General features: G+C 50.0%; 3 protein-coding genes across 17 annotated transcripts in view; 2 read left to right on the top strand and 1 right to left on the bottom strand.

The window, feature by feature from the left end:
- The window catches only part of SCMH1 (Scm polycomb group protein homolog 1), a 111,281-nt gene extending 100,851 nt beyond the window's left edge, over nt 1-10,430 (top strand). For 7 of the 11 annotated variants that reach the window (XM_015596405.2, XM_015596238.2, XM_015596433.2 and 4 more), the window contains 4 exons: nt 708-902; nt 7,616-7,684; nt 8,078-8,220; nt 9,285-10,430. In XM_015596405.2, the coding sequence (XP_015451891.1) occupies nt 708-902; nt 7,616-7,684; nt 8,078-8,220; nt 9,285-9,410 (533 nt within the window). In that variant the 3' untranslated portion in view covers nt 9,411-10,430. Of the gene's footprint in view, nt 1-707; nt 903-7,615; nt 7,685-8,077; nt 8,221-9,284 lie in introns of those variants that run through there. The other 4 variants (XM_015596474.2, XM_006903988.3, XM_025050419.1 and 1 more) reach the window with 3 other exon arrangements.
- Nucleotides 10,431-10,585: 155 nt separating this feature from the next.
- Nucleotides 10,586-16,847, top strand: SLFNL1 (schlafen like 1). The gene is made up of 5 exons (XM_025051865.1): nt 10,586-10,661; nt 12,992-13,461; nt 14,526-15,092; nt 15,385-15,528; nt 16,189-16,847. Exons 1-5 carry the CDS (start codon nt 10,586-10,588, stop codon nt 16,309-16,311), a joined length of 1,380 nt encoding a protein of 459 aa, XP_024907633.1. The 3' UTR covers nt 16,312-16,847.
- Nucleotides 16,848-19,079: 2,232 nt separating this feature from the next.
- CTPS1 (CTP synthase 1) overlaps nt 19,080-23,826 on the bottom strand; it is a 28,490-nt gene continuing 23,743 nt past the window's right edge. For 2 of the 5 annotated variants that reach the window (XM_015595957.2, XM_006903984.3), the window contains exons 15-19: nt 22,909-22,964; nt 22,711-22,807; nt 21,991-22,135; nt 21,327-21,418; nt 19,562-19,980 (exon numbers count right to left, since the gene is read on the bottom strand). In XM_015595957.2, coding sequence (XP_015451443.1) covers nt 21,334-21,418; nt 21,991-22,135; nt 22,711-22,807; nt 22,909-22,964 — 383 coding nt within the window. In that variant the 3' untranslated portion in view covers nt 19,562-19,980; nt 21,327-21,333. Of the gene's footprint in view, nt 19,984-21,326; nt 21,419-21,990; nt 22,136-22,710; nt 22,808-22,908; nt 22,965-23,826 lie in introns of all 5 variants that reach the window. The other 3 variants (XM_025050285.1, XM_025050221.1, XM_025050259.1) reach the window with 3 other exon arrangements.

The following is a 23,826-nucleotide window of genomic DNA, read 5'->3' as shown; positions in this document are numbered from 1 at the left end:
TTGGTCCCCCTCTGTGGAACACAGCAGTTTTCTACCCTGAAGTTTTCTACCTCCCAAAGGCAGTCAAGGCCTCGTGGATCAGCTGTAAGCAGACTAAGACCTCCCAGAGCCTTGGGTGTGATGCTTCATTTTCCCACTGCATCTCATTAGGATAAGATTGATGATCTTGCCTAGTCCAGGTGCCACCAGTCCAGATTTTCAGACCCCTCAACTCACAATCCAGATCTCAGTTACCATCCTTAGCATTGCTGAGAGGAAGAAACACTTAACTGATTTGCATCCACATCTGGTGAGCCCTAGGCATTGTCGTCATACTTATTCTTCACATCTGTTAGCTCATGTGAGGCAGGTAGTACTGTCCCCAGTCTTCACTGTATAAAGCAAACTTTTCCTAGAATAGCTGTGTTGAAAGGTTCTCCTTATCCAGAAAAAGCATAAGACATCCAGACCAGAAGAAATCTCAAAGACCATCTAGTTTAAGAGGAAGAGTCTCTAAGGAGATCCAAGTCCAAAGAATGGCATTGGGCTTGACTAAGACTATCTAGTGAGAGCCAGAGCCACGACTGGTACACAGGCCTCCTGAGACCCAGCTCAGGGGTTTGTATTTTGCTGCCTTTTGCTCCATCCAAACAGGTACCTGGGAGCCAACACCCTGGCAATTCTTCCAAACTAGTCCCTGCTCTAACTCTGGTTTTACTCTTTTCCAGGTGAAACCTTTGTCTTGGGGAATAGTCTAGCCCGGTCCTTGGAACCACACTCAGACTCAATGGATTCCACCTTGAACCCCACCAACCTTGTCAGCACCTCCCAAAATCTTCGAACCCCTGGGTACCGGCCTTTGCTTCCATCCTATGGCCTCCCACTGAGCACTGCCTCAGCTGTGCGTAGGCTGTGCTCCAGGGGTAAGCTTATCAGAGTTCTGGCTCTCCTGCCCTCCTTTACTCTTTCTTTCCTGAGCTCTGGAGGCCAGAAATTACTTAGCTCTGTTGTTCTCTGCCTGGTTGTTGGACTGGGATCTGGGCTTCCTATTGTGCCTGGCTAGTTACCTGAGAGGCAACTGAAGTTCTGGAGTTGGCTTGAGAATAATAGACACTAAGAGCTGAAGACCTAGAGCCAAAGGGACGGGGAAGGATTAATTCATTCCTTCATTAGCCATTTATTTGAACATCATCTATATTGCATCATGGGGGTGCGAAACTCAATCACACTTGTCCTCGAGGAGCTCAGAGTCTTGTGGGAGAAACAAACAGATAATTATAAAACAGCATCTTGAATGCAGTTATAGGGATATGCTTTGATGGTATTAAAACTGCAAAAAGGGACACCTAACACAAGCTAGATGTCCAGGGGCAGCTTCCTTGAGGAAATGCTGCCCTGTCTGAGACTTGAAAGGGTGACTGTTTGAACGACCATATCAGGAATAGCAGGGGAGAGAGAGCTTGCCAGGAAGAGAGTACAGCATGAACAAGGGCAAAGAGATAAGAACTGGCACAGATTGTACCAGGAACTACATGCCGTTTGCTGTTGCTGAAACAAAAAGTAATACTGGGACTTCAAAGAGAAAAGGTCAGGGGTTATAGCATAGAGAACCGTAAATGCTTTAAAGAGGTTGGAGTTGCTCTTACAGGCAATGCGAAGCTTTGAAGGCTTTTAATTAGAGGCAAGCCCTAAAAAGTTTTGTATTTTCAGTAGATCATTGACTACTGAGTTGAGGATGTATTTGAGGGAAGACAGGACTAGAGAGAGCAGTTATATGGTTACTAGCATGGGCCTGACCAAAAGTGATAAAGGCCTGGATTAGGCTGTGGTAGAAGTTTATAAAAGAGAGAATAGATTTGAAAACTATTCATGAGGTAAATTCAGTCAGATTTGAGGATCGTGAGGAAGAAGGGAATGGGAAGTCTGCAAGGTTTCTAGATGGGGTGGCTGGATAGATAGATGGTGGTACCTAGAAGAGAAAGAAGGGTAGGGGGCCCATGGGTCATCTAGGCGATATCCAGCAGGTGGTGGCTATACAAGTCTGATTCTCAGGGAAGAGCACTGAGCTGAAGATAAGTAATTGGGAGTCATCAACATACAGATAGTAGCTGAAGCTGTAGGGTAAATAACATCCACTTCCCAGGAGTATGTATAGAATGAAAAGAACAGTTGATCAAAGATGGAGTCCTGGGGACCAACAAGTTTAGGAGATGGGAACAGGAAGAGGATCCCACCAAGGAAGTGGTGAAATAGAAAAACAGAATTTGATATTGTGGTGGCCAGGAGTACAGAGAGTGTTTTAAGGAAAGCACAGCACAACAAAGGTTTGGAAAATAATAGGACTGAGAAATATCTACTGGACGTGGTGATTAGTAGGTAATTGGTGATCTTAGCAAGAACAGCATCAGTGGTGGTGGAGAGTGGTGAGGGCAGATTATAGTGAGTGGGGATATGAAGGAGAGTTTGATGAGAAGAAAGATGATAACCTTGAAAAGGTCTAGAGTGGGAGCAGCTGGGCATGTTTATCAGCAGATAATTTGAGCCCTGTAAGAAGAAGAAATTAAAAATACAGGCAAGAGGAGAAAGTAAGGCCTTGAGGGTGGTAGGAGGGATTAGGGATCAAGAGCTCAGACAGACGGATCAGTCTTAAACCAGAAGGAGGCACACCTTGTCCTCTGAGACTGGAGGGAAGATTGACTTGGCCATAAGTGAATGGAGGACAGAGTGGGGACGGGCTTAAGAGTGCTCAAAGATTGGTCCTAAAGAAGACAGGAGGAACTGGATCAATGGGAAGAGAATGATTTGCAGGAAACACAAAGGCCCAGCTATGCTTGGAGATTAGTTGCCGTTTTGCAAAAACTGTGGTTTTCTTCTGTGGTTCTTAGAAACCTAGATGTGAGGTAAGAAAAGACAGTTTGAGAATTAAGGTTTTATGTTGAGCTGGAAGGAGAAGAGGGGGCAGGTAGCAGGAGTGCATATAAAGGAATCGTTGGAGCTGGAGGGAGAGTAGTTTAGATCATCAGCACTGGAGCTGGTAGGGTGGAGAGGCAAAGCTGAAAGGAGGCTGAAGGATGGGAGAAACTAAGTTGGATGTGCTGAAGATCTTTGTGATATAATGATTATAGTGGACATAGGTCCCAAGAGAGTTGGACAGACAGGAGGCTAGAGTCAAAAATATTTAAAATTCTGAAGTAGGTTTGTTGCAAGTGATGGCAAGAACCAGACAGTAGCCTTGGCAGTAGGTATTTGAAGTACAGCAGAGGTGAAAGTTACTGTAGGAGGCAAGGTGCTTGACTGGATTGTCTCCAAGGATTAGGGCCGGAATTGGGGTGGAACAGAAGGCAATGAGCTAAGTACCAAAAAGCCTTCATTTACAAGGGATAGAAACCCAGAGACCTACAGATGGAAGTGATCAGGAAGAGCAAATGGTCAGGTACATGTTTGGCCTCTGAAGAACATGAGCTTTCACAGAAGGATGGCCTAAAAGTGCAATGGGGAGACAGGAAAATGCCACCTCCCCAGCTTGGCCTCCCCAAGCCCAGGGATGTATGGGGTGTGCAAGAATAAGAAGACTCCATTAGCAAGGCCTGCAGTGGAAAGAAGTGACCTCAGAGGAGAGTTTTCAGGAAGGCTGAGATAGGAGAAGAAGCCGGGGATGCCCTTCCCCCACCCCTAACCCCAGCAAGGCAGCAAAGTGGAGTATGAGGAGCTCTGAAGTAGAGGTAGAGCTGAAAGTTGATCCTTGCCTTGAGATTTGGGTAAATCACCTCACCTCTCACATCTTCATGTTCTTCGTGTGCAAAATGGAGATGGTGATATCGACCTGGTCTTTTCACAGGAGTGTGAAAAGGATCAGATGGAAACAGGGATATGGGATCATTTTGAAAACTAACTCATTCCCCAGGTATGAGGGCATTACTATTATTGTGATCTTCCCCAAGGCCCTGTTTTTGTTAGGAGTGTCTCACACCACACTGGCTGGCCTCAGATGTCACTGTTGTTCCTCAGGCATCTCCACTCTTCCTTTGGGATACATTGTGAGTCTGTCAGCCGGGTCACATTCTAGATCTCGTCTGACCCTGAAGAACCTCCTAAGGCTATGCAAGGATTTCGTTTGGTTGGCCCTAGAATTGGTTCTCTAGAAGAATTTAATAGATGCCCTCTCTTATTTCATTAATCCAGGATGATTGGGCATCAGTTTGTTAGTCTGGCCTCTGTGGATGTACCCACCAGCTGTACCCATTGAGTAGAGGGGAAGAACCCTAGTCTGTCTGCAGAAATGGGACTAGGAAAAAACAAAGACAGGGCATTAACTTGTCTCCTTCCAAGGCGTGTTGTCTTGAGCAAACCACTTCACTCCCTCTCTTATTTCATTAATCCAGGATGATTGGGCATCAGTTTGTTAGTCTGGCCTCTGTGGATGTACCCACCAGCTGTACCCATTGAGTAGAGGGGAAGAACCCTAGTCTGTCTGCAGAAATGGGACTAGGAAAAAACAAAGACAGGGCATTAACTTGTCTCCTTCCAAGGCGTGTTGTCTTGAGCAAGTCACTTCTCTGGGCCACAGTTCCCTCATCTCTAAGCTGAAGAAGGTGAAACTTCCTTCAAGGGTTGTTTTGAGAGTCAAATGAGCTGATGATAGTAGGTGTTCCTTATAATGTTCATATATCAGACCACTCTTCACCCTGTTCCCCACTACCACATGGGGCATGCCAGTCATCTTTTGTCTGGACTATTATAGTAGCCTCATTTTCAACTGGTCTCACTGGTCTCCCTTGCTTCTGCCCTTGACCCCAAAGTCTTTTATTAACACAGACTGTGAGAATGGTCCTTTTACTTATAAGTTGGTTCATGTCATTCCTCTGCTCAAGACCTACCTGTATCACTCAGAAAAGCCAATAATCTTTCAGTGGCATACAAGGTCCTCTACTAGTAATCTCCACCCCCACATCCCCTGCCCCATCACACACAGACACACCTCTCAGATGTTATTTTCTACCACTTCTCATTCACTCAGTTCTGGCACATTGGCCTCCCTACTAAACCTTAAATGTGCCCATCACTTTTCTGCCTCAAGGTCTTTGCTCAAATGTCTTCATCTCAGTGGAGAGTATATTCTAATGGGAAGAGGCTGACAGACAGATAAACACACATATAATATTATACATGTGAATATATGTGTGTGTGTATGATTCCTTGCTTCCCTGGGTAGAAGAATTAGCTAAGATGGTCCAAGGACACATTCATACATATATCTTCTTTCTGCTCTCAGTAATCTCTGCAGTTGATTTCTCTCTTAGCATCACAGTGGACTTTTAGGCAGGGAGAAGTGGCTGGCTCACGGAGCCCTCTCCAACTTCCTGTCTATTACCACCTCTAAAAAGCCATTGGAATTTCTACAGCTCTAATCACCTCTGCTTGCTCCCCTAGTCTGCTCAGTGCCCAACCACAAGCTTGAGAGGTAATATGATAGAGTCTCTTCCCCAGGGAACAGGGGCTGGGCAAACTGGGCTTCGACTTTTAGACCTGGGACCCAGAATACAAGAAAGTGGTAAGAAATTTTTAGCCTTCGCAAGAGGTAGTCGAAGAGTAGGTTCCTTCTCCTTTCACAGGTGTGTTTCAGCTCTGTCACTTAGTTGTGTGACTGGGCATCTCCTGGGTGGAGAAGATACAGATATGAGCAAGGCAAGGTCCCTGTCTGGAAACAAAGTCTGGCAGGGGAGACAGAAAAATATACAAGTAACATATATGGTCATTTATTCATTTAACAATCATGTTCGAACACCTATGGCAAACCAGGCACCTGTTTATGTGTTGGGGTCTGTAAAAGGAAAACACTCTCCTCCTGTGTGTGTCTCTTACTCTCGGTTTTTTTTTTCCTTCACTTTTGACACCAGCCCTGTGGGATCTCCCACAGGAGTGGTAAAAGCAATTCTATGACACCAGCTGGGTATCCCATAATTTAGCTCGATTCTGAAACTATCTACACTATCTGGAGATAGTGTCAGATCCCACCGGTTAAGGGTTCAGTCCCACAAGACTGCCACCATACTTTCCCCCCACACTTCAGATGCCAGTCAAAAGTCCAGGTTGTTAGTAACTGACTACTGTAAATTGGCGGTTCCCACCAGCCCCTCCTCTGGTTTAATTAACTTGCTAGAGCAGCTCACAGAACTCAGGAAAACTTTACTTAACTAGATTACTGATTTTTTTGTAAAAGGGTACGACTCAGGAACAGCCAGGTGGAAGAGATGCATAGGGCAAGGTATGGAGGAAGGGGTGTGGAGCTTCCATGCACTCTCTGGGCACACCACCCTCCCAGCACCTCCTTGTGTTCACTAGCCTGGAAGCTCTCCAAACCCCATCCTTCTGTGTTTTACTGAGGCTTCATTACATAGGCAAGAGTGATTAAATCATTAACAGTTGGTGATTGAACTCAGCCTCCCCCTTCCTAGGAGGTTGGGAGGTAGAACTGAAAGGTCCAGTTCTTTTGTTATGAATAACAAAAGACATTCTTTTGTTATGAATAACAAAAGACAACACCTTTATTTTTCTTGCCACTTAGGAAATTCCAAGGTTTTTAAGAGTTCTGTGCCAGAAATGAGGATGTATGTTTTTTATTATAAATCACAATAGCAGTGACCAAAATAGAAGACAGATAATAAATGTAAATGCATAAAATTATTTTAGGTAGTCATATGTGCTAGGAAAGAAAAAAACTAGAGTAATTGGATTGAGAATGACTATGTGGGAAGTTGAGTACTCTTACTAAGAGATCAGGGAAGGCCTGTCTGAGGAATCCACATTTGAGATGAAACCCAAATGCTGAGAAGGAATTGAGTGTGCAAAAATCGGGAAAAAGAACATTCCAGACAGAGGAAATTGCAGGTCGAAGAATAAAAGCCTAGCCTAGTCAAGTAGTAGAAAGAAAGCTATCATGTCTGGATCATGGTGAGTAAAAGATGGGGTGGAAGGCAGTGATACGATTTCAAAGGTAGAAGGGGTCAGATGATGGAGTACCTTCAACACCATGGTAAGGAGTTGAGATTTTATTTTGTGTACAATGGGAGGCCATTGCATTGAATTTTTAGGGGAATTTTTAGGGATTGACATGATGCAATTACTTTTTTAAGGTTGCTTTGACTGCTTTATAGGGAATAGACTATTAGAGAGTTATGACGGGGGAAAGTGTGTAGAGATTGAACTGTAACTGAGAGATACATGAAATGCTTTGTGAGACCAATTTTTTCAGTTTTAAACCAGAAAAGTTTCTTAAAAGAGCTGGTCCTCGAAGCCAACTCTTGCTTAGCTAAGTTGGAGTATGTACAAGAAGAGGAGAAAGTGAAGGTAGAGAAGGGGAACATTCCAGGCAGAGGGGATGAAACATGCCAGAGATCTGTGGCCAGTTGATGATCAAAACACAGAGATCACAAAGCCCGCAGAGGGAATGGAAGGAGCCATTTTTGAGCCAAGATGGAGATAAAAAGCTCTAAGCAGAGCACTAAATTAACTTTGAGATTCCTGGTAGCCAAAGCAAAGCTTTTCTTCCTCCGTGCATTAGGCTGTAGTGAGATCAGCTATTCTTCAGGTCTTGAAAGAGGCCCAGGGTATTATCCACCGTTTTTTTTCTCCCCAGGCCCCAAGAATTGGGCTGTAATCTTACCCAGTTTCCAAGGTCTCTCTAGAAATGGTCCCCAGAACCAAGGTAAAAGCAGTCTCCCAGACCAGCCCTCTCCCCCACCACCCACCACTGAACCCAAGTAATCCCCTTACCTCATTGTTACCCCTGACTCCCGTCCAGGATGAATTACAGCCTCGATATAAAATTGCTTCTGACCATTTTCAAAACCATGTCTGCCCTTAAAGAACAAAGATTTGACTTAAGAGTCTCAGCCCCTCAGGCCCTTTGTGGGAAACCCTCCTCTTCCTTCACTGCCTCGGTTCTCCCTCTGCCTCGGTTTCCCCGCTGCCTCGGGTCCCCTGCTCTGGCAAGGCAGTGAGCTTCACCCATAGGGCCTTTCAGGACATGCCAAGGAAAGTGGTGAGTAGTTACAAACCAGTCCCCTCCCGTGATGGCAAGTGCCCTTCTGTCCTGCAGGGACGGACCGATACCTCGAAAACCGGGATGCCTCTCGACTGAGTGGCCGGGACCCCTCCTCATGGACAGTCGAGGACGTGATGCAGTTTGTCCGGGAAGCTGATCCTCAGCTGGGACCCCACGCAGACCTCTTTCGTAAACACGTAGGTGCCCCTGCCTGATCTCTCCCATGTTCACTGGGAATCTTGCTCTGTGACTCTTGTAGACTCTTAAAGGGCATGGACTATATATTTGTTCCAGGTTTCTTGAAACTGAGCACAGGAGATCATACAGACTTAGAGACAGAATCCTGGGGCTAAAACAGCCCTCACTGGGCTTTGAGTCCAGCTTACTCCTTGAGTTTAGGATCTGATTCGGCCACATTCCCTCTGGGTATGTGCCCTGTGGGCTCGGTCTCAGGGACAGGCTCTCTTTTCCTAGGAGCACTTGTCTCCCATCTGCCTGCCTTGGCCTGAGAATCAGGGGCCTCAGCCCATTAAAGAGTCCCTTGCCAAGTGGCCCCCAACGTTCCACTCTCATCAGTCCCCCATCCTCTCCTAGCCCCTCTAACATCTCTTCAAGTGACCATTTGGCTCTGTGGCCAGGGACGACTCCTGATCCTCTTGCAGTGACCATACTCCTGTTCTGGGGCTCAAACCCATTTCCCCGTAGCCCCTGCTGCTTGGTGCTGTTCTGCCCTTTGGGTACTCAGAATAGATCTGCTACCTTCCATTGGTCATTTAAATCTCTCACGCCGGGCGGGTTTGGAGGGTGCTCTTAGATCAGACCCGAAGGTCGTCTCAGAGCTGCTCAGGAAGTGCCCGCTTTGTGCCTAGCTCACACAGAGGGTCCCTGCCACTCAGGAAGGAAGAGGACTCACTGAGAGTCGTTATGAAAATAAGCTGAGAGAAGTGACAAGTTCACTGCCTGAGGAGGCTTCCTGGAAGAGATGGAGTTGAGCTGGATTTCAGAGGTTTGGGAGGGTGCGGAAACTGCCTCGGGCAGCAGAGAAGGGAAGTTGGTACAAACCAGTGGAGAGCTTAGTTAGTGGTGGTTTCAGCAGTAGATGTTTTGGGGAAGGGATGGTTGGAGAAGGTGGGGAGAGCAGGCAGGCTTTAGTGTCACAGCGGGCTCACTGGACTAGCATTTCCTGGGTGGTCTTTAATCAAAACCTGGGGTGGTCAGGCCCACCAGGCCTCTGAGGGCTCCTCCTGCCACTCCCCCACAGGAGATTGACGGCAAGGCCCTGCTTCTGCTGCGCAGCGACGTGATGATGAAGTACATGGGCCTGAAGCTGGGGCCCGCACTCAAGCTCTCCTACCACATTGACCGGCTGAAGCAGGGCAAGTTCTGAACAGGGAGATGCAGCTGAGACACCTGGAGGGTGGAGCAGATGGGGCCAGCATTCTTCTCCCAGGAGGGAGGACCATCAGCCCACTCCCAGGTGCCTCAGTGGGGTTCAGGGCCGCCACTACCCCCTCCTGCCATGATATGTCCTTCCATGAAGGACCGAGGAGGGGAGACCAGGGCTGGCGCTGCTCTTCCCCTCAGCCCTGCCTCTGCTTTGAGGTCCCATGTATTTATTTCCCAAGCCTGGCCAGCCTCTCATCAGGAGTTTAGACTGAACACCTTCTAAGCAATGGAGGAAGGGGCCAACCTGAAGACTCAGAAGATGGGGCCCTGAATTAATGCTCATGCCCAGTCCCCTCACCACCTGCAGGGCCTGACGTAGCACCCGTTGCCCCACAGCTCCTGCCTTCTCTTCACAAGATCCCCAGGCTCCGAGCTCATGATGTAGACCTCTACCTTTTTTTAAAAAAAAAAAAGATCTTTTCTTATTGTTAATTTATTGTTTCTGGCACCCGGACAAGCCCTCCAGTTCCCACTCCTCTCCCTCCAGACTTGGAGTTTCAGGAGTAGAGAGACTACCCTGCCCTGGTCCCAGAGAAGCGTGGCCCCTTTACAGAGGACATTACCCCAGGACACTTTCTCTTTGGGATGGACAGACCCAGAAAGCCTTGACCACATTACTCCACATGGGAGGAGAGGGTCCTTGTTACCTTCCCCTCTCTTCCTCCACTGGGCCCTCTGCAGCTTCAGCCTCATCTGCGAGAATGAGAGTCCTCTGCCCCACACTGTCCTCATACAGTTCCTTGCTCTGGCCAGAACTGCTGTGGAAGAAGGTTGGGCCCAACGATTTTAGGCCAAGAAGGCCCTAAGGTGGGTGGGAGGCAAGAGTCTCCAGGCTGGAATCTGGCTGCACCTTCTTCACTGTCCACGTGCTTCCTTTGTAAGCAGGTCAGCAGCATAGCTGCCCCGCTGCCGTCTGGACTTATTTTATGTCGATTTGTTTATAAATAAAAAACAATATAGATGCCAGTGTCCTTTTAATCAATCAACAGCCAAATCACGGTGCCTCCCCTTCTCTTGGTACTAGTTTTTTCATATATAAAATGAGGAACTTGGACAAGATGATCCCTAAGAGTTTTTCTAATCGCAGCACTCCATAAAGAATGGGCTATCTGCCAGATGCCCGCCGGGTCCCCAGCATTTTATAGCCGCTCAGGACTGAGTCCATTCTCTGCCCTCAAAGGGCTTCGCACTGGTACAGCTAAACACACGAGCCCAAGCAGGAAGAACAGTTAGGATCAGCAGCTCCAAGGAGCCTCGAGGGCTGGGTTCATCCTTATCCTCATGGAATGAGGAGAGATGCGGGCTGGCCCAGCCAGGGGCCAGGTACTTAAAAGTCCAAGGCCACAAATCCTTGTTTCTCATGGGGTCGCAGAATAAGGTGTAGCGGGCAGCAGGGTAACTTGATAGTAACTAACACTTTCATATCACTTACTGTGTGCCCCACAAACTGCTCTACATGAATTAGGATGATCCCATTTAATCTTCACAACAAACCCATCTTAGAGATGAGAAAAGTTCAGATCACATAGCCAGAAAGTACCAAGGTAGGCATTCAAAGCCAAGTAATTTGACTCTGGGGCCAAGGCTGAGGTTCCGGCCAGTCCAGCTATTTGCTATGATACTTTATGTCAGCCTTTTCCTTCCTTTTGGTCCATCTGGCTCTGAGGGGTTTGGATGAAGCGATTTCTGAGGGCCCCGCCAGCTCTCACGAGTGACTACTTCTGATATCATGGTTAACTTAGATGCTTTTTCCACTTGGCCACCGCAAGGTTTATGATCTCCATGAAGCAGTTAGGGTCAGGGCTGCCAAACCAGAACAGGCCCTGGTTTCCCACAGACTCCTGGACTTTGGGTCTGGTAGGCTGCGCTGTTCATTCCGGATACTCTCAAAAAGGGCCTTGACCTATTTTTCTGGGCTCTTCTGGACAGCAGCCTGTCTCTGGCAGAGAAGGGCATGGTATCAGAGGGATCCCTGGAACCAACTGTATGCATTCTGATCCATCCTGGCAGTAGCTAGGCCCTGTCAGTGCTCAGCGGAGCCTGGGATTGGTGACTGAAAGGGGTGAGGTGGGTACTTGCTGCACTGAGGGACCTGCGTGGGCACTAGTGCCTAGAGAGACATTAGAGAGAGAAAGTACATCTTCAGCCTCGTGGTTCTGGGAGCTGCCCAGAAGAAGCCCAGGGACAAGCTGGTGTGTACCTGTTTACTGTGGAGTGGGGAATGGGGGAAGCATTCTCCTGATTGACTTCCCAACCCTGCCTGCTTGAGTGCTGAAGGCTGACCCAGGAGGCATTGTTGGCTCTCATGAGATCACAGAGGTAGTAGTTACACAGGCCCCGCCCACTTCCTACAGCCCTGGTTCTCACCGCCACTCCATGCCAAGCCCCTGAGTGCCCTTGGGAGCTGCTGGCCAGGGGTCAGGGTGCTGTGGAAGCTCAGGGCTGGCACCTCCCATATCCCCCAGGAACCATCAGGATATGAGGGTCATAGGCCTCCTTTTTCCTCCTATACCTGTTTGCCCTGAATGCCACCACCCCAGCCAAGGTGGCCCCCAGGCCCTGACTGCCTCAAGGATCCAATCTGAAAAAATGCAGGCTGATGGTACTTGCCGCACAGCGGGGCTGTGGGGGTAAGTGGAGGGGCTGATGTGTGTCACACAGGGGTCCTGATTTTCTTGGCCCACCTCATTCATTCAATTGACCAACACCAGGAGCGAGGCCCCCGGCCTGGTGGAAGGCGGGATGGGGGTATGTAGGGCCCTAGTTCTGCCCCTCGTTCTGCCCTTCCTCACTTCTCTCTGAACTAAAAACAGAAGACTAGATTAGGAGTTCTTAAGGAGGGTCCGCAAACCTCCTTAAATTATATGCAAAGTCCATTTTTCTTTCATCAATGTGCCCAAAGCGTAAGAAACTCTGCTCTAAAACCCTTGAACCAGCCCTGCCTGTTTGAGAACCTCTGCTGGGCTCACACCAGGTTCAGACCAGGCAAGGAAAAGCAGCAGCAGGGCCACAGCCACCCCTCGGACTTCTGGGTTAAAGCTTCCTCCAAAGGACCTTGAAAATGCTTCTCTGGTGCCTGGAGGCAGCAGTAATCTCTGGTGGGCAGGCAGCAGTAAACTCTGCTGGCACCTAGGAGGCCCCAAGCCTATAGATCAGAGAGAGAAGACAGGACCCCTGGGCCAATAAAAGGATATGGGGGCCCCTCAGAGACCTGAGTCCCGGTGTCCTCTGCCCCTCTTTGGGCGTATTCCCTCAGTCTTCCCTTCCGTGGAATGGAGGGGCAGGCTCACATGCTCTGTTCTCTGGCTCAGCCCTGTCTGACTCTCCTCTTTCCTGTCCTAGGCCTGGGATGGGTGGCAGGCCCGTTCCTGCTTGCCCTCTGCCCGCCCTCTCTCTCTCTGGCCCTGCCCAGCCCCTGCCAATCTGTGAACCTCCCAGGAGTCTTGGCACCCCTTGAGTCCCCTGGGAGGCCCTGGGCTAAGCTGAGAGCCCAGGGCCCTGGGAAGAACAGCCAGCAGTAAGGAATCCTGGAAGCCCTTCTGAGGGAGACCCCTCTAGAGACCCCCAGGAAGAGAGCAGCACAAACACAGGTGCAGGAGCCCCACATGGAGCCCCCAGGCAAGCAGCCCCTGCCAGAGCTCCCCGCAGAAGAGTCCATGCCTGAGGACTCAGGCCTTGAGGCAGCTCCTAGCACACATGTTCTCTACGTGGGCAACCTGAACCCCCAGTTCTCTGTGCCAGTGCTCACCTGCCTGCTGCGAGACACCCTGGAGCGGCTAGAGCTGCCAGTGGCACGGGAGCACGTTGAGGTCGTGAGGCGGCCGCGCAAGGCCTATGCGCTGGTGCAAGTGGCCACCCACAAGGACACCCTAACCTCCCTTCCCTGGCGCCTGCAAACTGCCTTGGCAGAGCACCAGATCCTCAAGGAGCTGGTGGCCCGCGGGAAGGAGCTGGTGTTGGGTGAGGGCCGGGGGCCCACAAACCGCAGAGAGGTAAGTGAGGCTTCCCCAAGGCCACTAGGGCTCGCAGGCTCTGCACCCCAGGAGCAGAGCGGGGCTGAAAGGTTAGCTTCAGTGGGGGACGGGAGGGAATAGTCAGCTCACTGAGGCTGTGCAGGTCACTCCATGAGACCAATCATCTTGGTTTATCATTTTAGGGGTGGAAACTCCATAATGTTTAAATTGTCACAGAACTAAACAGCTCTGTGACATACATTTTAAGACCTGTGAGCCTGATTTCATATTTGTGTGAGTTTTCTCACATTTCTGTCTTCTTTGAGAGCTACAGGACTAGTAGGAAAATGCCCCTCGTGGCCATGTCCCAGCCCACACTGAGCTCTCAGCCCTGGGAGCCGCTTCTAGAGCCTGGAAGGCAGCAGAGAACTCAGTAGGAGGGGAGTGATAATCTGAGTTACGCCTGGGGTCAGTGAGGAGGATAGTGGGACAGGGAGAGCCTGGAGGCAGGGGCACCCCAGACCAGGAAAATGGCCATGAGTTCATGACCAGAGCCCCCAAACAGAGCAGAAATCATGGAAGGGGACTCAGGAGGGCCCAAGGAAAGTTGAGATTCAGGACTGGCCAATGGTCGAGAAAGTGATCAAGGGTTTCAGGAAGATTAAGAAGGGGGTGGGGTCTCTGGGAGCCTCTCTCAGTTCAGAGACCTGAAGCTCTGTCACACGGCACCTCAAGACACTGAGGTATCTCCTGCAATGATGCAGTCCTGGGACTCACAGGCCTAACCACAGCCCAAGTGGAAAGAGATTGGCCCACAGGTGTCCCAGTGCCTGGCCTCGGGAAGTGGAGCTCTTACCTGTCGTGCATCCCACAGTCCAGAGGGCAGCCCAGGCAGAAAGGAGCAGTGGCTGGTCTGAACTGCTGACCCTAGCGGGGTTTCCTGCACTGGCTGCAGGACCGAGTAGAATTAGACCCTTCTGTCTGGGAGAAGACATGGGGTTGCCTGAGTGCGCTGGGCCCCGGGGGGCAGAGGTGGAGGTTCCGGCAGCCCGTCTTTCTCAATGTCCTGGTCGGGATTCCTGACTTTTGCCCCACCCCAGCAGGAGGAGGACAGCGGCCCGAGTTCTGGCCAGAGCCCAGGCCCCAGCCCAGGCCCCAGCCCAGGCCCCAGCCCGGGCCCCAGTCCAGGCCCCAGCCCAGGCCCCAGCTCAGGCTGCGGCCTCCCACTGGCCAGACTCACCAACACACCACCTGCTTGGGCCCCAGGGCAGCCCAGCTACCAGCAGCGACCCAGTGGCACATGCTCGGACAGCGCCATCGTGTACCAGGAGATCCGGGGCCAGGAGCGGCTCTTCCAGGGTGCCTTCCTGGGCAGCGAGACACGTAACGTGGAGTTCAAGCGGGGTGGTGGCGAGTACCTGAGCCTGGCCTTCAAGCACCACGTGCGGCGCTACGTGTGTGCCTTTCTCAACAGCGAGGGCGGCAGCCTGTTCGTGGGCGTCGAGGACAGCGGCCTGGTGCAGGGCATCCACTGCAGCCACCGAGATGAGGACCGCGTGCGCCTGTTGGTGGACTCCATCCTGCAGAGCTTTAGGCCCCAGGTCTTCCCCAACGCCTACACGCTCACCTTCATCCCCGTGGTCAGCACCTCCACCAACACGCCCCTCAAGGTGAGCTGCAGGACAGGAAGGCCTCCAGGGCTGTCGTGTTGTCCATCATGTATTCACTCTACATGTGATGGCCCACATCTACTCTGAGCAGTGCTGGGTGGGAGCGGGGGTGGGGTGTGTGTGTGAAGAGGCATCAAGGAAATGGGTGACTGGAGAAGATGCTGGAAACAGCCTTGCCCCAGCCTCACCAGGCTGCCCCCAGGAGCCAGTGAACTAGGAACAAGTAAGGCAGGATTGAGGCTGGAAGCTGTCCAGTGCAGTGTCCACCAGAGCTGCTGTTGCCCCTGCCCAGGTGATCCGCCTGAGCGTGCACACCCCCAAAGCCCAGGCTGAGCTACAGCTCTATGAGACAGACCAAGGGGAGGTGTTCCTGCGGCGTGACGGGAGCATCCAGGGCCCACTGGCCGTCCACGCCATCCAAGAGTGGTGCAGGCAGGTAAGTGCAGAGGCTGGGCAGGCAGGATAGGGGGCCAAGCTAGCCCTGGGCCACTTGACCACTCACTGAGCAGTCCTGGGCAAGCCCTCAGGTTTCCCCTGGTACTCCATTGCCCCATGAAATAACCCCACTACCTCCTGTATTCCACTGCTGTGTGGCTGCAGGAGCCAGGAGAGTAGAATATTGAGAACTTTTAAGACAACCACACGGACTATATACTGCATCTTTGGAGAGGCCTTCAAGATGGGGGCCAGTGAGTGCTGGACACTGTCCCAAGGAAAAGCTTTTTCAAGAGGAGGTATCAGGTAGCAGAAAAGCAGAGGAGGGCAATGGGCTGACAGAGAGAGAAAGGGAAGGACGTGGTGGGAAGGATGCCTCTGAGCCTAACCCTGGTACTCGAGGAGGCTGCTCTGGGATGCAGGCCTGACCCTCAGGTCAGGTAGCTTCCCTTGAGATCCCAGGGCTGACTGGGTCAGGGGTGGCTGCATGGCCAGGGGACCTGGCTTCTCCACCTAACAGTGCCAGTACAGTGTCCAGTGGCCTCGAGCAGCCCCCACCCCCACCCGGGCCTCGCCTTCCTCCATTAGTTCAAACCTCGGTAGAGGGTGTGCGGGTCTGAGATGATGTCAGCTTCGACATGTTTCTATGATGTCCCCTCAGAAGTGGACGGCAGAGCTGAGCAAGCTGGAGGAGAGGATAAAGGTGTTGACGGTGGAGAAGGAGCAGCTCCAGAAGCAGCTGCAGCAGCAGAGGCCTGTCTCCTGCACCTGCTGTGTCCTCTGATGGACCCAGCGGGCAGTGAGGGCAGCAAGCGGAAGCTGGCGCTCTACCTGGGAGATGCAGGGATTTCCTATTTGAGCCAAAGTCCTCCCAATAAAACTCATCTGGCTGCTCAGAAGCGGATGGGAGCACCATGCTTCCTGACTCCTGCTGCGACACTGCACACACGGGCTGATCCCCACGTGGCTTCAATCCTGAGCAGCCCCCGGTCTGTGTAGCTAAGAAATTGCTCATAGCACCATCCGCAAGGGATCTCACCTTCAGAAAGAACTTGTAAAAAGTTGGCCGGAGCTATCCTAGGGCTGAGCTAAAGGGGGGACTGTCCCTCACCCTAAAACGCTCGTTTTGCCCAGGCTGAAGTCAATGACTCCAGTTGGCTAGACAGGACCAGAAAGGAATATGTCATCTTGGGACAGCCGCTCGGCAGATGGCAAGGCACATCCGGTAACTGTGGGTACACAGCGAACGGGCTACCTTGCAGCCGCCACCCCTGGCTTGTTGGAACTTGTGATTGTCACAGCTCTTCAATAAATTACATGGACCAGGGACAGGAATAGTTATTTCTAGGACATTTGGCCAGCCAGCTGATGCAGCTGGGTCGAGTCCCCTACCCGGCGCCCCTCTGTCCGAGCCGAGCCAGCCCTGGGCTCCTACCACACAGAGCTGATGGGGAAGGAACCCAGATGGTCGGGTCTCAGCTCTGCCTTAAAGGCTGGGTACCGTGGGGCAAAGTGCTACACCTCTCTGCTTCTGTCTCTTTATCTGCAAGACAGTGGCAATGCACTTTGTCATCATTAGGCTGGTACGGTGTCTCTCCAGCACACATCAGCACCTGCACAGAAAGGGTCTGACTTCTATTCCAAGCACCCTCCAGCTATTGGAGAGGAGCCCTGCTCAGCCATCTCCCCTACTACCTCCACCAGCAGAGCCAAAGACTCTATAAAGCCAGTGTCTGATCAGGACAAGCCTGGCTCAAAGCCCTTCCTGAGCTCCCCCTTTTATCAAGAGCAAAGCCCAAACTGTGGTCTACACAATACTCCATGACCTGATGCATCTGCCCTCAACTCCTCTTGCCCCTTGCTCATTCATTCCAGCTACACTGACCAACTTGTTTCGTGAGCACACGTGCCTCAGGGCCTTTGCACTGGCTGCTTTCCCCGCCTGGAATGTTCCTCCCCGACATAGCTGCTTAACTCCTGTTTCCTTTCCACCTTCAAGTGGACAGGAAAAGAAATTTTCTACTCACCCTATTTAAAATTATAACCCCCTCCCCAGCACTGCCATTACCCCCTCTCCTGCTTGCATGCTAAATGCTAGCCCAAGCATCATAATCCTCAGAAATGCTTATTGGGAAATAGCTGGTTCTACAAAGGCAGCATGAAGCCATGTGTGGTTGAGCTGCTCCAGACTGCTATGAATCTGCCCAGATCACCTAGGTTGAAGTGAAGGACACTAGAGTAACTTTGCCAGGTTTTCTCCCCAAGAAGCCTCTGGGTACTGGTCAGTGGTACCGGGTATGGAAGGCCACCCTCTTGTACAATCTCGACTTCAGCCCTCATTCCCCATACAGTCTCATCTGCCACAGCCAGGGTGGCAGGGTGGGTCAGGCTTTGCAAGCCCTGGAAAGGCATTTGGGGTTCCTTTTCTGGAAAAGTTATGCAAGTAGCCAGCACATAACTGGTCATTTGAAGCACCCCTAAAAGCAGAGGCGGGAACATCTAACCACTGTGAGGCTTTTGCAAACCACCCCACACCCAACCAAGTCCTCAGTTACAGGGAGCAGTGCTGTCACCAAGGGGTATGTCAGAGTCCTCAGTTTGGAGAATGGGTTGTAAAATATAACTGAAAACTGTGTGATGGGACCACTATGTAGGAAAGGAGGTTAGAATCCACCCAATCAGCCACAAAGTACCAAGATGGATATGAAGACCTCTGTAAGTAAATTTTATTTTGGTCCATAAGAAACAGAGCCAGACAAAGGCAGCCGGGTTGCTCTTGGTCAGGAGGCAGGAACACCAGCAGCCTTGGACTAAGTAGTGAGTGGAAGGATAACAGGGTGCCCACTTCTTTTCCAGATCTGATGGAGGCGCTGGGCCAAATGGTGAGAAGAAAACATTTGCTCCCCGACTCCTAATTTCTCAAACATCACTGAGTAAAGGTGGTTGACCACTGACAAGCAACCTCGCCTGAGCCCTGAGCCTCTGCCTCAGACTTTGCAGAGGAGACAGCTCATGAGGTGTGCTCAGCAGCCAGAGGGTGGGTGGGTAGGTAGGTGCCAATGTCAGCAACACGCCATAAGGAGCATGCTGCAGATTCAGTATCGCTAAGTTCACTTTAAAGGAAAAACCACTCAGGACCATGACCTGGACTCGGGAGGCTGGGGGAGCAGAGAACCTACAGGGGACAGAGAGGTCCCTGGCCACGTGTGTGAGGGGCCAGGTCCCTGCCCGACAGAGGGAAGGCCCTCCTGCATAAATAACACGTCTACTCACCACTTCCTCAAGATCAAACAGTGTAATTGGCACCCGTGTTTCTTTGAATCTCTATCTTTCTATGCTAAGAATCTAAATTTGAAGCCTTGGGGGGAATTCTGGTTCCCATTAAAAAGGCTCCTCTCAGTTTTTAAACTATCAGATTATCCACTTAAGGCTGCTCACCTGGAGGAGAGCCTGGGACTGACAGTTCAGGTGACTGCACAGAGGCCTGTCGGGCACCGTGCTTAGACATTTTGCATCCAGCCGTGACAAAAAGAGCTTTACAGACAAAGCATGTCTCTTGTTCTGTATTATTTATTTCTTAAGTTAGAGTATACACGAAGTCCAAGCAGAATATAATGGGCACACAGCTGTGCCTATCACATCACGTAAAGAAAATAGACTTTCATTTTGCATTTCAACTGCAGTAACATCTTGGAAGGAAAAGTCCCCTCGAGCAAAGCTGTCTGCATGTGAGAGGGTTTCAGAGGCAGTCTCCCCAAAAGATTCTCTGTTCTTTTTTAAGTGACCCCTTGATGCAAGGAGTGTTTCCCAGCCCCAGGAGAGAAGCTCGGCCAGAGGACAGGGATTGTAAAATCATACTTCAGAGACACAAAGACTTCTTGCTGTTTCATGTGACACCAAATTGACCATCCCTCTGAACAACGAGTCCCAGCCACCCCCACGGTGTGGGGCAGTGCTGAGGCTTTGTTTCTAGTTTCACTGCTCTTGGCAGCAAGCAGTGCCCTCAGGTTACCAGCACCGAGTGTTGTAAGCATTAGCTAAAATTACCCCTCCATGCTCAGTAAGTACACATGGCACACTCTTTATATGGTCTAGGCCTCCCTGGGGAAGCAACAGGCTACACTCTCGAATCCACACTGACTCGAGGTGGATGGAGAAATGAGGTGACTGACGGGCACTCCACTAGACCCGTCTGTCACCTGCTCCTGCCCAGATGTCCTGTTTCTTGTCTGAGGCTGGGGGACTGAAAAAGAGAGTGTCAACACCAGGCAGCACACCACATAGGAGCCGATACACATGATGGGACATGCAAGTTACACAGTCTTCCAAATACCTTTCCCCCATAATAAAATAGTCTTAATAAAAACATAATTTAAAGGAAGTGTCGAAAAAGCCGAGTGTAAAATCAAAGCTGTAAACTCTCAAAGTCTGAAGGCTCTCTTGAAGAATCACCCTGCTTAAAAAAAAAAATCAGCAATTATACGATATATGGATGTTAAAGTAGAAAAGTTAGAATTTACAGTCAGCAGCTATGGTAAGCTATACCCATTTCTCATTGAAGACCAGTGGTAGGCGCCTAATATGAATAATTCTAAGCTAAATTTATAATTTCTATAGAATCACACATTTCCAAGCTCTTACATGAACCTCTACCTCCGCCCTAAGACAAGCGTTTTTTTCACAGCACCCGGCCTCTTAACAGGGACACTGACAGCAAACTCTCCCCTCAGTGAGGCAGTTAGAAATTCCACCTCACCGACCAAATTCCTACCCCTTTAAAGCTGCCTTTTTACTGGAAGCAGTTTCTTAGACTATCAAACAGCCTCTAGCACACTATCTTGTGAAGAAGATCAATGAGTCCATCGGAGCTACGTGCTCATCTGGCAGAGAGTAAGCAGCCACTGTCGTCCTCCCGATACAAACCTACTTCCCCTGCCCGCCCGCCCCACTGAGGTTATCACAGGCCAGCTGGCTAATCAAACAAGGCAAAAGCAGAAGAGTCGTCTGACCAGTGGACAAGACCTGCACAGTGCAGAGGCCCACTGGTGGGGAATGCAAGGCGTGCAGGAGTCAGGGAGGCTACCTGCCCGGCCCCTGGGCAGGAGCTCATCTTACTTGTGCTGGGACCCATACACAGATGTGGGACCACACCACATTCCCGGTTCTCCTTTCGGATCCCCCAGATGCCTGATACCCCTAACCCCCTTCTGATACCCTCACCAGCAGACTATGTATTTTTGCGGACATAGTTCACTCACTTATCTTAACAGGACTTTATACAATTCATGGCAGTGGCCACAGCTATTACACTTTATACACTTAACAAATCCTGTCACTATGAAGACAAACATTCAAAGTTTGTTCAATTATGATTTGGATTTTAAGGGATTTCCAGAATAAGCTGCAATCAACATAAAAGTGTTCAGTTTTAAAGCGCTTCCTGATAAAAGCTTAAAATCCTGCAAAAATTACATATACCATATTGTCACACTTGTCACTTCCTCCAAGATCTCTGAGTTTATGGATACATGAAATAACAAGGGGCTAAGAATCCGCTTCCCCCAGATATGGTCACATCAGCACCCGAATCAGTTAGGAAACAACTGCCCAGGGACTGATGCCCCCCACTGGAGTCGCAAAGCAGGGTGGGTAACTGCACTGTACTTGGAGGGGTCTCACCGTTGGATGCCCATGCTGACCTTACCACTTTTATTCTCTGACAGATAAAAACTGTCAACACTAAACTCATGGTAGTCTTACAATTCTAAAACTAAACGAAAGCTTAAAAATATCACATACGTTACCATCAGTCATGATTTATTGATGGAAACTTCAATTCAGTGATTTCAGAGTCAGGGGAGCTGCTTCCGCTTCGGTCACTGTAGGTGTCCCTGTAGAATTCACACAGTCTATTCATCATCTCCCACCAAAAACTCGCTTTACAGTCCTGCTTTTGGAGCTACTGTTTCCACGGGGACTTGTCTGCACACGCAGAAATCAGACTCTCTACTACATTATATATTTAGCACAAAGCTGTAATTTCTTCTCCTAGTTACAAAAGATACACATTCAATTTCTGCTTCAGTCATGATACCCAATCCACCAACTCAGAGTAGTTAACTGGTTTCAGACAAAGGTGCGCCAGGGCATGAGACCACCCAGGCTGTGGCGGACACCTTGGGAAAAACCACAGTTCCCTTAGGACCATAGCGTCCTACTTACAAGTGTGATCCTGGAACCCAGATGCTACAGAGAGGGGGACCTGACCACCATGCCGGGGGAAGGTATTGGGCAGCACAGAAGGAGCCTGAGAAAACCCTGGGCAAGGAGAGGTCACTTGCATGTCAGTGTGAAGGCGCCTAGCCGGGCCCCAGCTCCTACAGCTCTGCTCATCACTAAAGGGGTGATGGCTTGCTGTAATGACCCAGTGACCACCTGAAGGACGAGAGAAGCGGGACCCCACCTGGGCGAGAGCCTGCAGCCTTTCTGGAGGTAATGCGGGAGCCTCCCCACGGATGCTAGGAGGAGGCCAAAGTAGGGTGGGGAAGGCTTGATAGGTCTGGACAAGAACTCGGGGTGGTACTGAACTCCAACAAAAAAGGGATGATCTGAAACAGAAATGCAAAGAAACAACTTCATTACTTACGTACACGTAAAATATAAAAAAGGAGAAAAAAATCTTGTTAAATGTTTCGCATTTCCACAGACCCTAAAATTACTTGAAAACAGCTTCTTAATTGGAACCTGGGTAAAGGTGACCACAGGGCATGGGAGATCTGATGCCCTCTCCCTATCACGCTGCCACCCTCCGGGCTGAAGGGACCCTCTCTCCTGGTTCCTGTCCCCGGCTCCTTGGACTTCCAAGGGATTGAGTCATGCAGGTCACATTAGATCAGAAGCGGGGCTTAAGTACCAAGTCCAAGCTCTCATTCTGGAGAACAGGGAACTGAGGCCAGAGGTGAAACAGCTGCCTACGGAAGGCTACGGTACAAAGCTCGTCCCTGCGGACCCCTGGTGTCCCAGGGCTCCAGACACCTCATTTACCAAGACCACTCCCCTCCTAAGACAGTGCTGCTTCCTAAGTCTGTTAGGACGAGGGCGACAACTAATATTTTTATATTTTCCCACATGCCAAGAAAACCTTACTAAGTCTTCCATTAAATACAATTGCCCAAGGAATCACCTTCTAACTCCACAATTTCCATTCTCTCTCCTCCAACATCTTGGCCAACAAACTTCAAGCCTTGCTCTTCCAAACACTTTTTCAAGACTGGATTCACCTGTTGAAGCACGAGGAATAATTTTGCTGGCCTCTAGACTTACTGGGTTTCCAAAGTAACAGAAAGAGACAATTTTTAAATGTCAAAGCTCAATTCCTCACCTCAAATCTGTGGCGGTGCCTCTCTTCCAAGTAATCTGGATCTCCATAGAGTTTCCCTGGCAAAAAAATAAAAAGCATGCTGATGTAGAGAATTCTGCATGCGCACGCTCTCTCACACTCGCTTTCTCTCTCTCTCTCTCACACACACACACACACGAAACCTATTTACAACTGTTTCCTGCTTCCCACTTCACTTTCTATCATTGCACAGCCAGGCCTTTTGAAGGTTATTTCTAGGATTCTCTTGCCAACGACAGCCACCTGCTCGTCGTAGCACCATTCAGAATAATTCTTAGGTTTTGGCAGTTTGACCACACCAAGAAAAACTGTAACAGAAACAGACTTTCATCACCACCCTCCAACACATGATTTCTGAGGTACAAAACACTTTTCTGCTGGAAACTGCCTTGAAAAACAAATCGGGATGCACCAAAAGTCCAATGCCCTGTTTTAAGAGCTACAGAGATGACCCTCGGGGCCAGCGCTGTGGCGGTGTCACAGCTGTCAGAGCTCCTGAGCAGCTGGTGGCGGCCCTTGAACAAGTGAGCAGGCTGCTTTACGGACTCACTTGTGGCTGCCAGATGAGATTCCCAAGTGCGCAGGACATTAGAGATGGAAGGACTGAAAGATCACCTCAAGTGACTCAAACTATGCTGCTACCAAACCCCTAGACAGACACAAGGGTGCCCGTGCTGATGCAGACAGAATTTTCCCAGTGGGCAAGAAAATAAAACCGAATAAACTTTCTTAAATATTTTCCTCCTCAAATTTTCCTTAAAACTTTAGCACCTCTTGGTATTTTTTGAATCAAATATATTTAGGACCATTTTAAATATAAATTGATGATGTTGGCAATTTCTGTCCCCCCAAAAATGGCAGCTTCATACGGTTCAATCTAATAGCATAGGAAAGAAACAG

This window comes from Pteropus alecto, unplaced genomic scaffold, assembly GCF_000325575.1.
Source record: "Pteropus alecto unplaced genomic scaffold, ASM32557v1 scaffold170, whole genome shotgun sequence".
NCBI classification, from domain to species: Eukaryota; Metazoa; Chordata; class Mammalia; order Chiroptera; family Pteropodidae; genus Pteropus; species Pteropus alecto.
Note: the sequence above shows the minus strand (reverse complement) of the source record. Positions and strands in the feature narration are given on the sequence as shown.